The 15940-nt window shown below is 44.1% G+C and overlaps 1 protein-coding gene across 1 annotated transcript; it reads right to left on the reverse strand.

Annotated features, from left to right (window-relative positions):
• Positions 1 to 576: 576 nt before the first annotated feature.
• LOC137017167 (tripartite motif-containing protein 16-like) lies at positions 577 to 15336 on the reverse strand. The gene is made up of 6 exons (XM_067381147.1): positions 14717 to 15336; positions 14387 to 14482; positions 14049 to 14282; positions 13813 to 13963; positions 9892 to 9951; positions 577 to 1171 (listed from the first exon to the last, which is right to left on the reverse strand). Exons 1-6 carry the CDS (start codon positions 15329 to 15331, stop codon positions 639 to 641), a joined length of 1689 nt encoding a protein of 562 aa, XP_067237248.1. The 5' UTR covers positions 15332 to 15336; the 3' UTR covers positions 577 to 638.
• Positions 15337 to 15940: the final 604 nt, after the last annotated feature.

Consider the following 15940-nt stretch of genomic DNA (forward strand, 5'->3'; position numbering starts at 1 on the left):
TAATTACGAGATTCCGACTTGCCAGTGACGGATGCTCTCAGCGCTTGTAATAGACTATATAACAACTGTTCAGTGTTTTTTAACCACATAGCCTAATGTTTATTTTAGGATACAGACAATTAAAACATATAAGTAGCCTACTAAGAAAAAAACATTCATAGTAGGTCTACTCGATGTTGATGTAAGAAGCAATAATAATTATTTCAAACATAATTTGTCGAAGTGGTATAGTTTATTCTTCTCCCAGTCCACCGGCCACTTACTTTTATTTCTTTCTGGAAAAAAGTGGATGAATTTAGGCCTACACTTTGTAATTCTGACAGCTCTGATTCTAGATTAACATGATCATTATTAAAAATTATAAATTAAATAATTATAAAAATTAAAGATTAAATGAAACACATTGTTGGAGCATCAAAAAAGCATCTGTTATCAAGTGTCAGACCGTACAAATAAACTATAATACCAATTTTTATTTTTAACATTTTAAATCTGTACATTTCAAGTACAGCCATAGCTACTCATCTGATGAGAAATTTAACTCTTATTATATATGTGATCAAGTGTTCAGTATAGTGGTTAGAAAATAAGGCCTGACATCTTACTGATAATGATTCATCATGAGACTGTTGTGTGAGTTAATAAGTCAGACGGCACAGTTTTGCTGTTGTATCATTTTCTAATCCAAACATGGCATAGAGCGGCTGAGTGAATGTGGTCTGGACTCTGTGGATGAGGCTCATTGTGTCTGAGACGCTGTAGAAGGACAAAATCCCTGCGCTGTGATCCACATACACTCCTATTCTACGGCTGGACACTACAGGGAGTTCAATCTCGATGTTATTGTGCCAGAATGAGCAATAGTCTGGAGAGCAGAAAAAACTCCAGGACTGATCATTACGTCCAGCTGCACTCGGAGGACCTTCTTCCTTCCTGCTGATGCTCTTATATGTCACGGATATATCCACTCCTAATCTCCCATCTCCACTCCACTCCACCTCCCAGTAACAGCGTCCAGTCACACTCTCCACACACAGCGCCTCGGTCCAACAATCAAATCTGTCTGGATGATCAGGATACGGCTGATATGTATCAGCGAAAGCAATCACTGTGTCAGACAGACGAAGCCAATTATTCACTGAGTTCGGATCCAGAGTCAACAGGTGGAAATCTAATGAAGATAAATGAATAATTGTTTATTTTTTTACATGCAAACATCAATCTGAATGAATCCCATTCTTAAAGATCTGTTTATACTGTATGAACTCTGACGTATGAATGTATGAATCAGAGTGCAAAGGTCAGAGTTGATTCATACAATCAACAAATTTCAACATATGTGTCGGTCTCCGTGTTCAGAAACTGAACCAGAAACGTTTCAGTCCAGTTGAGCCATCAATGTGATTATAAGCAAATAATGAGAGTGCATCTAAACTTAGTCAATAAAACAGCAATCTATTTCAACTGAAGCTTTGTCAACTTGCTTGCTGTTATATAAAATGTCTGTGCTGAAAAAAATAAGTCTCAGTGGCTACATGTGTTTTTTTAATGCCATCACTAATGTGTCACTGCACAAAGATGCAACTAATTAATAATAAAATTCGTTTATGATTATTTTCATTAAAAACAGTCAACTCACATTGTAGAAACTCCTCTCTGGTCTGATATCCAGGAGCCAGAATGACCTGGACAGTTTTCACTATGGAAAACAAAAGTTCAATTATCAAAAACTATGATTGTCTGAATATCGAGAGCGTTTTATACATTTAATAAAAGGTGCTGAACTTTTCTGTTAATAAATAACCAAAGTTGAAGTAGCCTACGCGTTTGATTCAGTATGTCAGATGAGATGGTCATTTTTTTCTGTTTACTTTCGGTTTGTTCGATTCATTAAAACAGAAATTAACACAACTTAACATTAAGAAAGAGACCCTAAAACTCATAAAAACTTGAACAAACTCTCAATAAAGAGCAAAACGCAGTCATATTAAAGCCCAGTGTACTCTGAACTCACCTGTATCTGCAGGAAATCACCACAAACAGAGCCGTGCGAGAGTTTATCCAGTTTGTTGTTTGACTCTTTGAATAAGGATAAAAGATCCGTCCATCGATTTGAAGGTGTTTGTGGTGTTTCCAGGCGCTTCTGATCGGTGAGAAGAGAGCTAAAGTAAGAGACTATAATCGAGAGAAGAGGCTGTGAAGTCAGAAACTTTCTGTTCCCTTTCAGAATTGGGATATCGCTTAGAGAGCCCTATCATCTTCATGTAAACTAAAACAAGCCAATGGAATTGGCGTGCGATATTTGCATAATGCGCACCGCCCCCGTCAGGTGTATATAAATAGGAAGCAGATGCAATCGCACTCTGTCTTTCGCTTCGGAGCCATTCACTGGTGTCCTGTTCAGAAGATTCCTTTCTTCGTTTGTTTTATTCTAAAACATTGCCTCAGAAGAGGATTTACAGCGAGCTTTCAGTGCTGGTGAAAGGGCACGTTCAGCGAGGTCGCGAGTCTCCGAGGAGCTGAGCTATAAGCTCGAAAACTGCTGTTTTCACAGCAACACAAAGAGTGTGTGCGTGTGTAGCGATTTGGGCCGGTTCCTCGGTGTGTCAGGGAGTGGTGTACCTGACACATCGCGTCGCTCCCTGGGTGCTTCAGCACGAGTGAGTTGACTTCCCCTTCTAAAAGAGCTTTACAGACGAACCCTGACAGTATGTCATTTCGTCTGTGCGTTCATGGGTGCGGTCGTTCCCTGGTCCCTGCTGATGGGCACAATCGTTGCATCCCGAGCTCACGGCTGTGCTCTCCCGGGCCGCCTTGTGCGTCGGGCTTGAGTGGAACCCTCCACCCTGTCCCGGCCCATCTCGGTTGGACGATTGGTACTTGGGGGGGGGTCGCGCTGGTCAAATCCAGCGTCCCGCCCCAATGCCTTTCTTCCCGGAAGTACACGATGAGGTGACCAGGTCTTGGCAAGCTCCATATGGGGCTCGTACAGGGCCTGGTCCCTCGTCCACCTTCACCTCCCTGGACGGCGGGGAAGCCAGGGGATACGCGAGGATCCCGCCAGTCGAGCGGTCTGTTGCGATGCAGTTGTGTCCAACGGCCGCTGGCTGGCACGGTGAGCCGCGTCTCCCGTCCCAGGCCTGTGAATTCTCAGCCGGTCTGACTGAGAAAGCTTACAGTGCCTGTGGGCAGGCTGCCTCTGCCCTGCACGCGATGGCCCTTTTGCAGGTCTATCAGGCAAAAGCGCTGTCGCAGATGCCCCAGGAAGGTCCTGACCAACAGCTGCTTGGGGAGCTGCGCGCTACCACTGACCTTGCCCTCCGGGCAACGAAGGTGACAGCGCGTTCTGTTGGCCAGGCGATGTCTACTTTGGTAGTCCAGCAACGCCACCTCTGGCTGACCTTGGCAGACATGAGGGAGACCGACAAAGATCGGTTCCTGGATTCCCCCGTGTCTCCGGTCGGCCTTTTCGGCGATGCGGTGGAGAGCTGTGCCCAACAGTTCTCCGCTGCACAGAAGCAGGCTGAGGCTATCAGACATGTCATGCCTCCACCCAGCCGCCCGTGGCTCAGCCTCAGCCCGCTCGTCGCCGAGGGCACCCGCCTGCATCTTCCTCCGCCCCTGCTAAGTCGGCAAAGCAGCAGCCTACACCAGCCAAACAGCAGGGTGCCAGTCGCGGACGTGGTGCCCAGCCCGTCTCTGCCAACCCAGGTGGCAAGTGGTCGGGGAAAACTCGGCCCGGAGACGGGCGACCTGGAGCGGAAGGTTCCTGCCCTTTGGGAGAGTATGCCATCTGCTCTCCCACCTCCGGAGGAGGGCCGGGGGGATTTTGTGACGGCTGTCCATCTACCGCCGCTGGCTCTCCGGAGTCCAGCGGTACCCACTTTGCCACAAAAAGAGCAGTTTCCTCAAACTCCAGGTCACAACTAGGTGTGTCTGCCAGTGTGCCAGGCCCCGCCTCGCCACTGGCAGCTCCCTCCCCATTCGCCAGCAGGCGGCAGTGTGATGGCGCAGACCGCGTTCCGTGCGCCGTCTCCCATACACACTGCTGCCTCGCGGAGTCCGCTCCCAAGCCGTCCGAGTTGGGTCCCTCTCTGCCTTGCTGCCCCACCCCCGGTGCGTCTGTGGTGCCTTTGGTCCCGCTGGCTCAGTGTCTGGAAGCGTGGATAGCGCCCCTCAGCCTGTCCAGTTGGCTCATTCGTACCATCAGACTCGGCTATGCGATCCAGTTCGCCCGGCGTCCCCCGATCTTCAGGGCAGTCCATTTCACTCAGGTGTCGTTGGACAGTGCACCTGTTCTCCGGGCGGAGATTGCTGTCCTCCTGGCGAAGGATACAATCGAGCCGGTCCCTCCAGCCGATATGAAGTCGGGGTTCTACAGCCCCTACTTCATTGTACCGAAAAAGGGCGGTGGGCTACGGCCAATCCTAGACCGTCCCCAGGATTGGTTTGCAGCAATAGACCTGAAGGACGCATACTTTCATGTCTCGATTCTGCCTCGACGCAGACCTTTCCTCCGGTCTGCGTTCGAGGGTCGGGTATGTCAGTACAAAGTCCTACCCGGCATGGTTGTAGCTCCCAGCCGGTTGGGTCTTCAGGTCAACTGGGACAAGAGCAAACTCGCCCCCGGGCAGAGGATCTCTTGTCTCGGTCTCGAGCTAGACTCGGTCGCACGGACTGCGCGTCTCACCAAGGCGCGCGTCCAGTCGGTGTTGAACTGCCTGAGCTCGCTCAAGTGCAGGACAGCGGCTCCACTGAAAGATTTTCAGAGGCTCCTGGGGCATATGGCATCTGCAGCCGCGGTAACGCCGCTCGGATTGCTTCATATGAGACCGCTTCAACACTGGCTCCGCGGCCGGGTCCCGAGATGGGCGTGGCAGTGCGGCACGCTCCGTGTCCCTGTGACACCGAGCTGTCGTCGCACCCTTGTCCGATGGTTGGACCCTTCGTTCCTGTGGGCCAGAGTACCCCTCGAACGAGTGTCCAGGCATGCTGTGGTCTCCACAGATGCCTCTGCCACGGGACGGGGGGCTACGTACAACGGGCATGCAGTGGCAGGTCTTTGGACGCGGCCTCAGCTGCATTGGCATGTCAGTTGCCTCGAGTTGCTAGCGGTTCGTCTTGCGCTGGCCCGCTTCAAGAAGCTGTGGTCAGGCAAGCACGTTCTAGTCCGCTCACACAGCACTGTGGCCGTTGCGTACATCGACTGTCAAGGTGGTGTACGCTTCCGTCGCATGTCGCAACTCGCCCGCCATCTCTTGTTGTGGAGTCAGAAGGATCTGAGGTCCCTTCGGGCCACTCGTCTCAGGTGTGCTCTACCGTGAAGGCCCAGGTAGTCCTGTTTGCCTCCCCGGAAACTGCCCACTGCCAGTGGTTTTATTCCCTGACCGGCGGCACGCTCGGCTCGGATGCCCTGGCACACAGCTGGCCCCCGGGTCTGCGCAAATATGCATTTCCCCCAGTGAGCCTTCTCGCACAACTCATGTGCAAGGTCAGGGAGGATGGGGAGCAGGTTATGTTAGTGGCTCCATACTGGCCCACTCGGACCTGGTTCTCAGACCTCATTCTCCTCGCGACAACACCTCCCTGGCTGATTCCTCTGAGGAAGGACCTCCTGACTCAGAGACGGGGCACCCTGTGGCACCCGCGTCCCGATCTACGGAAGTGATCCCTGGACGGGATGCGGAGGTTCTGAGTGATCTCCCGCAAGCGGTCGTAGACACCATCACTTCCGCTAGAGCTCCTTCCACTAGGAGTCTCTATGCGTTGAAGTGGAACCTGTTCGTCGAATGGTGCACCTCTCGCCGAGAGGACCCCCGATCATGTTCGGTCGGATCCGTGCTTTCCTTCCTGCAAGATGGGTTGGAGCGAAGGCTGTCTCCCTCCACCCTCAAGGTGTATGTTGCCGCTATCGCCGCACATCACCACGCAGTCGAGGGTAAGTCCCTGGGGAAACACGATCTGATCGTCAGGTTCCTGAGGGGGGCGAGGAGACTAAATCCTCCTCGCCCTTCCTCCGTACCCTCTTGGGATTTGACCCTGGTTCTCACAGCTCTCCGGGGTCATCCCTTTGAGCCTTTGCAATCAGTCGACCTGAAACTAGTGTCTCTTAAGACGGTTCTTCTGGTTGCATTGGCTTCCCTGAAGAGGGTAGGGGATCTGCATGCATTTTCGGTCGACGAAACGTGCCTAGAGTTCGGGCCCGGTGATTCTCACGTCATCCTGAGACCCCGGCCTGGATACGTGCCCAAGGTTCCTACCACTCCCTTCAGAGATCAGGTAGTGAACCTGCAAGCGCTGCCCTCGGAGGAGGCAGACCCAGCCCTAGCTTTGCTCTGTCCCGTCCGCGCTCTGCGCGTTTACGTGAACAGAACGCGAAGCTTCAGGACCTCAGATCAGCTCTTCATCTGTTACGGAGGCCAGCAGAAGGGAAAGGCTGTCTCCAAGCAGAGGATGGCCCACTGGATAGTGGATGCCATCACCTTGGTGTACGAATCCCAGGGCGTGCCTTGCCCGCTCGGGTTGAGAGCCCACTCCACCAGAGGGGTAGCCTCTTCCTGGGCGCTGGCTCATGGCGCCTCGCTGACAGATATCTGTAGAGCTGCGGGCTGGGCGACACCTAACACGTTCGCTAGGTTTTATAGCCTACGTGTAGAGCCAGTATCCTCACGTGTACTTGCATCCACTAGTCGGTAGACGTGCTGTACCCGCTCTAAGTGTCGGCTTGCAATACCATTCCCGCCACTGGCCGGATACGTGCATACTTCACTCCAGTCGTGTTCCCCGCTGGCGAACCCTGTCGAGTTCCTCCGCCTCCCCCTTCGGCTCGGACATTGCGGAGTGTCTGATGCCAGGCCTACATCTGTCGCTGACGCTGTCTGTTGGCTGGGGCCCATATGCCGTGACCCCTCTACGTGAGCGGTCCCATATGTGTATTTTCCACGGTTTAAAACTCCCTACGGGCCGAGTCCGTGTCTTTCCCTTAGCAGAGCCAGCTCTGCAGTCACCTGTCAGATGAGTCTCCCCCTACCAGGTGGAGCCATCCCAGGGACTCCATATGCGTACTGCCCCCCGGGCCAGTCCATGTGTGTATTCCCACGTAAACTCCTCCCCCATTGGGTAGGTAGTGGTCTCCGCAGCGTCCCTTACGGGTTCGCTTCCCCAGTGTGTCTAGTTTACTTAGTGGGTATTGGTTAGACAGCAGTAGACTTTCTCGATGTAAGCTCGCCCCCTTCACCGCCAGCCGGTGCTATGGGCGGCTGAGCTTGCGCTGGGCACTGGAAGGGGTTTCGTAACTGTGGCGCTTTCGTTGGGATCCCAATTCGTTGGTCACTACTGACGTACGTCGAACGTGACCGACTGAAAGGGAACGTCTCGGTTACGTATGTAACCCTCGTTCCCTGAAGGAGGGAACGGAGACGTACGTCCCGTCGCCACAGTTTCTGTACCCTCGCTGTAGCGCGGACACCGGTTGTCTCCTCAGCGAAAAACAGAGTGCGATTGCATCTGCTTCCTATTTATATACACCTGACGGGGGCGGTGCGCATTATGCAAATATCGCACGCCAATTCCATTGGCTTGTTTTAGTTTACACAAAGATGATAGGGCTCTCTAAGCGATATCCCAATTCGTCGGTCACTACTGACGTACATCGCCGTTCCCTCCTTCAGGGAACGAGGGTTACATACGTAACCGAGACGCTTCCCGTAGTCACCTGATCTGTGCTTCCATTTTAACTTGCTGATACCTCATATTTACCACATTAAATGTAATGAATCACATATGCATATTGATTTTTCATGTAATAAAAAAGGGGTCAGAATAAACAGAACTGGACGTGTTATAATAATAACAAAACACATTTAATTTGAGCATCAAAAACAATCTTATCATCAAGTACAATTTCGTTTGAACAAACACTAGAGTTAGCGAAAGCAAAATGAGTTTGAAATGTGTGTATTATGATCATGCAGGAGAAGATGGCGCTTTTTTAATATACATTGGCAAAAATGTGTTTGTTTGAATACCCAGGTTTGTTTGTTTGTTTGTTTTATACTAAATTCAAGGGCTCCCATACTTTCTCAACCATGCACCGTGAATGATTACTTGAAGTATATAATAAAAATGTGAAAAATAACATTTTCTGTTATTAGTTTGGTCATATTGTGCTTGACTAAATCAAGATCAGACCACATGTGATGAGCAATGCAGAAATCACGGGGTTAACAAACTTCATAAGAAAACAATTCTTGCCACTGTATGTATTAAAAATATCTTATTGAGAGATTTGTCGACAGTCAAACAAGAGATACATCGAACTCAACATTCATTATACTACGCTAATTATTAAATTCATCTGATAATAAATTTCATTTTGGTAACACTGTAGTATAGGGAACACATAAACTATTATTGATTTTCCCTCAATAAACTCCTAAATTACTGCTTAATAATAGTTAATAAGGTAGTTGTTAAATTTAGGTTTTGGGTACGATTAAGAATGTAGAATAAGGTCTTGCAGAATAAAACATTCATTTGTGTTTAATAAGTACTAATAAACAGACAATATTCTAGTAGTATGCATGCTAATAAGCAACAAGTTAAAAGACCATAAAAAGTGTTACCTTTATTTTACTACACATTCACGGTGTAGAAGTTTTTTATTTATTAAAATAAGACCCATGAAATCTTACTCATACTGATTCAAAATTTGATATGACAAAATACTCAGTACAATTTAACTTATTAGACGACACAGTTTCACTGTTGAGTGCATATCAAATCCAAACATGGCATAGAGCGGCTGAGTGAATGTGGTCTGGACTCTGTGGATGAGGCTCATTGTGTCTGAGACGCTGTAGAAGGACAAAATCCCTGCGCTGTGATCCACATACACTCCTATTCTACGGCTGGACACTACAGGGAGTTCAATCTCGATGTTATTGTGCCAGAATGAGCAATAGTCTGGAGAGCAGAACAATTTCCAGGACTGATTGTTACACCCGGATACACTCTCATTACTATTTCCCTTCCTCCTGATGCTCTTATATGTCACTGATATACCCACTCCTGATCTCCCATCTCCACTCCACTCCACCTCCCAGTAACAGCATCCAGTTACACTCTCTCTACACAGCGCCTGTCCCCAACAATCAAATCTGTCTGGATGATCAGGATAGCACTGATTTGTGTCAGCAACAGTGATCACTGTGTTTCCCCCTGACAGACGGAGCCTGTTATTCACTGAGTTAGGGTCCAGAGTCAGTAGAGTAGAATCTGAGGGAGGTAAATGCATAATCAATCTTTTATGAACTTCCATAATCAATATAAAACATTAGTGGGTCTATCATTGTTTTATAATGATAAATTTGGCCTTTACAAAAAAAAAAAAAAAAGGTAAAATCATCCATGAAACTTAAATCCATTTCAACCAATCAAAAATAATTTATTTTATGGCTGTAAAAAAATCTATGCTAAATATTGGGGCGGAGGTAACATTTTACTTCTTATTAAGATAATAATGTGTTACTGTAATTTATTTTGCCTATATGCTTTAAATACAGTTATTTGTTCATGTTAAAATTACATAACTTGTATTAAAAGCATGAAATATAGTTAATGTAAAATGTAAAACCCTAAATTTCATTTCATATATATTCTATCAAAATGAAAATGATAAATTGCATTTTAAGTAATTAAAATAATTAAAATAAGTCCAAAATCATGACTGAAGATGTTATTGTCTGGTGGACAATGTATTTTGCAAGGCACAAATAACTTTTGTGTAATGAATTCATCAAGTGCACCATTGTACAGATTTTAACTTATTTGAAATGAAACTCTTCCACTAGACTGGATTTTAGACTTGTGTGTGTTTTCGTAGTTACTCACACTGTAGAAACTCCTCTCTGGTCTGATATTCAGGAGCCAAAATGACCTGGACGGTTTTCACTAGACAACAAAACACATTTGCTGTTTAATTCTGACATTGAGAGGCAGTTGAACATACAACATTTTTATATTTATAAGGGCTGTCAAAAATTCATTTCTACTATTAATTTAAAAAAAATAATGTAATGTAGGAACTGTGGACGAACCAGACAAATGAATAATTCAGATGATTCTTTCAAAACATAATTCTAATTCAGAAAACCAATGCTTATTACTTTTTACGATATTCATGTTTCCTGACAGAAAGAGAAGTGACAAACTCAGCTATTTGTGACAGCAAATGGTCACCTAGAAGATAAAGAGTCTTTGTTCACCAGATCAAAAAACAGAGAAACACTGCAGGCCCTTTTGTTTCTCTAAGGGACTGAACTTCACAGAAAAAACAAACAAACAAACAAAAAAACACTCAAGACTGTTCTACAACTAAAACTGCATCAAAATTGTTCCAAACAATTTTAAATTGACTTATCAATCATTTTTTGACTGCATACATGTTACATCATGTGTCCACAAGTACTACCTGTAACCAGTTTTGCCTTAGAACACCCACAATTCATGTAAATGTGATAACTCTTGAATGACTGACTGAAATTATGCCTTATTTGGAATTGATTTAATTCTTTCGCCCTTTTCTAAATCCTGACTTAAATGAAATCTGTTTAAAATGTATCATATTTAATTTAATAGAAATTATGTTAAAATGGCACTCTCTGCTAAAGCAGAGACAGGAAGTAACACCTATTCATGATTGGGGGCAGAGAAAAACCCTTTTGAAACAGGACGATATCTGATTGGCCAAAACTCCTCTGAGGTGTGACAAACAACAAAGTTTAAATTGTCATATTGCAAGAGAGATTAGTCAAGAAGACAAACGAAAAGACAAGAACCAAGAACTATGGAGTAACAAGAAGAACAGACAAGCAGCTCATTCAAGCCATCCAACTTTCACTCACTTTTCTTTTCTTTTACTTAATTTTCATTTCCAATGAAAGTCTCATGTTCTAAGTTTTTCCGCAAAGTTCAACCAACGACTTTTGCTGCTTCAACTTTAACTCCAGCGACAAAGAGATTTCCTTAATTTTCTAGCAAGCTCAAACGTGATTGGGTTCTACCCATAGACTACACAACACGGACCTTTAAGACCCTGCGACAAATCATCGAGTTGGAAACTTCCCTGCACGCCGACGAGGGAAATTCAGTCGTCAAGTCGACTAAAGCAAGTACCCCAGATTAAAACTGAACTGGTGTATTTAAATGAATGATTCATGGTTCGTTCAGGTCTTTGAAGTGCATTGCTAGGAATTATGTTCATCATATCACTAACTCTCTCTCTCTTAAAACTCTTTCTCTCTCATTTCCTTTCTTACTGCAACACATATGAATGAATGTGTGTATGTATGTGTGCGTTTGTGTTAGATTAGTTTGTGTTAGAATAAATAAAATCTCTTGTAGATTTTAAAGGAAAGTGTCTTGTATTATGTGCTTCTAAAATTTAATGTCTTAAACTGTCGATCTTAAAGTTACCGTGCTCTAATCAGTGTTTTCACGATTGTTGGATATTCATATCCGCTACAAGAGCTTATTACGGCTCGAGCAAATGAACGCTGGATGATTCAGTTGCTCAGTCCTAAACTAAACAACTCTTTATAATTCCCTACAAATTATTTAATTTGAGCTAATTTTACTTCCTGTGTTTTTCCTTACAGTATTGGTGGACAAATAATTGATAAAGTATTAAAATATTGATTCTGAATCATTTACGGTTAATCCAGTTCTTAAAAAGTGTAATCTAGTTACACTTTTGATTAATTAATTGGGTGTTTCCCTACAGTAAAAAACACAGGGAAACCAGGAAACACGGAACAGCTACCGTAGCAGCTACCGTAGTACATCGACAGACAAATGAACTATAAGTAAACATCTGATGCTTTCAATGATGTAAACTTTGTTGAATTTACATACAGTGCTGGAATTGAAGATTGTGGAGACACATTTATATGGCTAAGTGTAAATGGAACAGGTTTAACAAATCAGATAGTTATATCTGATCAGAGACAATGCATTGAGTGACCCAGTGTAAACAGGCCCAAAAAGAAAAAGAAAAAATCAATTACTGCTTTTGAGTGAATAACTTTTGTAGCTTTAATAAGGATTAATCTACAAACCCGATTCCAAAAAAAGTTGGGACACTGTACGAATTGTGAATAAAAAAGGAATGCAATAATTTACAAATCTCATAAACTTCACAAAATTCACAATAAAATATAGATAACATATCAAATGTTGAAAGTGAGACATTTTGAAATGTCATGCCAAATATTGGCTCATTTTGAATTTCATGAGAGCTACACATTCCAAAAAAGTTGGGACAGGTAGCAATAAGAGGCCGGAAAAGTTAAATGTACATATAAGGAACAGCTGGAGGACCAATTTGCAACTTATTAGGTCAATTGGCAACATGACTGGGTATAAAAAGAGCCTCTCAGAGTGGCAGTGTCTCTCAGAAGTCAAGATGGGCAGAGGATCACCAATTCTCCCAATTAATATCATCCAAAGATTCAGAGAATCTGGAACAATCTCTGTACGTAAGGGTCAAGGCCGGAAAACCATACTGGATGCCCGTGATCTTAGGGCCCACATACAGGAATGCTACTGTAATGGAAATCACAACATGGGCTCAGGAATACTTCCAGAAAACATTGTTGGTGAACACAATCCACCGTGCCATTCGCTGTTGCCGGCTAAAACTCTATAGCTCAAAAAAGAAGCCATATCTAAACATGATCCAGAAGCACAGGCGTTTTCTCTGGGCCAAGGCTCATTTAAAATAGACTGTGGCAAAGTGGAAAACTGTTCTGTGGTCAGACGAATCAAAAGTTCTTTTTGGAAAACTGGGACACCACGTCATCCGGACTAAAGAGGACAAGGACAACCCAAGTTGTTATCAGCGCTCAGTTCAGAAGCCTGCATCTCTGATGGTATGGGTTGCATGAGTGCGTGTGGCATGGGCAGCTTACACATCTGGAAAGGCACCATCAATGCTGAAAGGTATATCCAAGTTCTAGAACAACATATGCTCCCATCCAGATGTCGTCTCTTTCAGGGAAGACCTTGCATTTTCCAACATGACAATGCCAGACCACATACTGCATTAATTACAACATCATGGCTGCATAGAAGGATCTGGGTACTGAAATGGCCAGCCTGCAGTCCAGATCTTTCACCCAGAGAAAACGTTTGGCGCATCATAAAGAGGAAGATGTGACAAATAAGATCTAAGACAGTTGAGCAACTAGAAGCCTGTATTAGACAAGAATGGGACAACATTCCTATTCCTAAACTTGAGCAACTTGTCTCCTCAGTCCCCAGATGTTTGCAGACTGTTATAAAAAGAAGAGGGGATGCCACACAGTGATAAACATGGCCATGTCCCAACTTTAATGAGATGTGTTGATGCCATGCCGACTTATTTTTCCCTTAAAATGATACATTTTCTCATTTTAAACATTTGATATGTCATCTATGTTGTATTCTGAATAAAATATTGAAATTTGAAACTTCCACATCATTGCATTCTGTTTTTATTCACAATTTGTACAGTGTCCCAACCTTTTTGGAATCAGGTTTGTATATTTAATTTATATAGTGAAGACTGTGCAGGGTTATTTTACATTGAGTTTATTTAGTTTCTGTAGTATTTGATATTTATTAAAATGGGTTTAATGTTGCAATTATTTGTGATTAATTACAGAAACATTTGTGATATTTTCTTTTTTATTTTTCTTATTTTTTGATTGATTGACAACACTAAAATTAAAAAAATGGTGCTGAACTCCTTTCTGATAATAAATGAGTATTTACCTCTTCCAGATATCTTTTCTGTCTCCTCGCTGCAGAACTGCAGCAGTTTGTCTCTGAGTTGAGAGACAGATTTCACTACTTCATCAAAAGACAGATGAGAACTGACAGTGAAGCCGTCTGTAGATCCAGAGAGAGAGAAAGACGACAAACTCTACAGACACAAAGACAAAAACACAAACTCCCTGTAATTCCAGAAGCTTGTTAAAGTCCTCAGTGTTTGAGAAGATCTGTGTTACCTGGAGGAAATGAACATGATCCTGTGTTTGTGAAAGCTGCTTCATCTCAGCGTCTCTCCTCCTCAGATCATTGATCTCCTGCTCCAGTCGCTCCAGTCGTTCTTCAGCTCGACTCACTGCAGCTCGTTCCTGATCTCTGATCAGCTGAATCACCTCAGAGCGACGTCTCTCAATGGAGCGGATGAGCTCAGTGAAGATCCTCTCACTGTCCTCCACTGCGGTCTGTGCAGAGCGCTGTTACACACATCACAATCACACAGTGGCTTCAGTGGGACTAGAAGAGCTCCAGCACTGGAGGAAAGTCCAAACTGAGACTCAAACTTCTTCTCCAAACTCACCTTATGAGACGCCACAGCCTCTCTCAGCTGCTGAAGATCTTTCTCTCTCTGCTGGATTATCTTCTGGATGTTTCTCTGTTTCTCCTCAAAATGTCTCTGCAGAAAACAAAAATATGATTAATACTACACTATCATCCAAAACTCTTTTTTATGTTTTTGAAAGAAGTCTCTTATGTTTTGATAGAAAATAGAAAACTTAGAAAATAGAAAAAATTTACAATTTTACTGAGTTAATTATATCAGTTTCTATGATTGAAATTAAAATCACATGACAAATTAGAGAAATGACATGAACTGTCATCTCTCATGAGATCCAGTATGAAGCAGTACCTGTTTCTCAGTCCTCGCTGCTGCAGTTGATATAGTGTCATGGTATTTGTGTTCATCCACCAAACACAGCACACAGATACACCGCTGGTCAGTACGGCAGTAAATTTCCAGCATTTTATCATGTTGAGGACAGATCATCTCCTGCAGTCGTCCAGTGGCGTCCATCAGATTGTGTCTTTTACCTCTGAAGAGATTCTCATGATGTTCAAGGTGATTTTGACAGTAAGAGCTTCGACACTCCAGACACGACTTCACTGCTTTCTGTTTTCCTCCAGTGCAGGAATCACAATGAACATTTCCAGATCCAGTATGAGGTTGATGACGACGAGCAGGAACAGGAGGAGGAATAGGAGCAGCTTGGAGTCTCATCTTCTTCAGTTTCTCCACCATCTCAGCAAACACCACATTCCTACCTAAAACTGGTCTTGGTGTGAAGGTCTGTTTGCATAATGGACATCTGTAGATTCTCTTCTGATCCTCCTGATTCCAGCAGTCAGTGATGCAGCTCATACAGTAACTGTGTCCACAGGGAATCGTCACTGGATCCTTCAGGAGATCCAGACACACTGGACATCTGAACTGATCCTGATCCACAGAAATACTGGCTTCTGCCATTTCGCTGTATGAACTCACAGACAGAGATTGATACACACTGCAGTTTGACAGTTGAAGTGGAGTGTTTATATATCCTCCTGATTACATGCTGGAGAAACAGGTTTTTCTGTAGGGAGTGACTTATTGTAAGGCATTCAGTGTTTTTTTGTTTGTTTTGTTTTTAATGATAGCTGATGCAGTATGTGAGCATAATAAAGATGTGTCACTGGTTTTCGTAATTAATTGATTGAAAGGTGACTAAATTAATGAAAGTTTGTTAGATGAAAGGTTTAAATTCCCTAAACTGATTGTGATTAACTCAAACCAAATTTGTTCGCTCTAATTGTAATTCTGTAAGAATTAAACTTTCCTAATATCAACAAGCAGTATTTGGAAAAATAATCAGCTCTCCTACAGTTAAATTAACCAAATGAAGTAGCAAAAGCATCAACCCTGAAGGGGTTTAAAAATGTGGTTAGATGAGGTCCGGGAAAAAAGGTCAAAGAATATTCCAGTAATGCAGACAAGCAGCAGAAAATCAAGTCGGCAAAAGGAAATAAATAATAGTGCTTGTGTTGATGTGGAGTTTCTCAGAAACGCACTTTTGTTTCCAGCTAAATATTTTAGCTT

The sequence above is a fragment of the Chanodichthys erythropterus genome, chromosome 3 (assembly GCF_024489055.1).
Source record: "Chanodichthys erythropterus isolate Z2021 chromosome 3, ASM2448905v1, whole genome shotgun sequence".
NCBI lineage: Eukaryota > Metazoa > Chordata > Actinopteri > Cypriniformes > Xenocyprididae > Chanodichthys > Chanodichthys erythropterus.

Excerpts from the sequence above, each read along its gene's own strand:
- LOC137017167 (XM_067381147.1), bottom strand. The coding sequence starts at position 15,331 with ATGGCAGAAGCCAGTATTTCTGTGGATCAGGATCAGTTCAGATGTCCA. Across the intron at positions 13,964-14,048 it reads ATCATGTTCATTTCCTCCAG|AGTTTGTCGTCTTTCTCTCT; the intron begins GTAACACAGATC and ends TTGTGTCTGTAG. Across the intron at positions 1,172-9,891 it reads CAGAGAGGAGTTTCTACAGT|ATTTCCACCTGTTGACTCTG; the intron begins GTGAGTAACTAC and ends TATCTTCATTAG.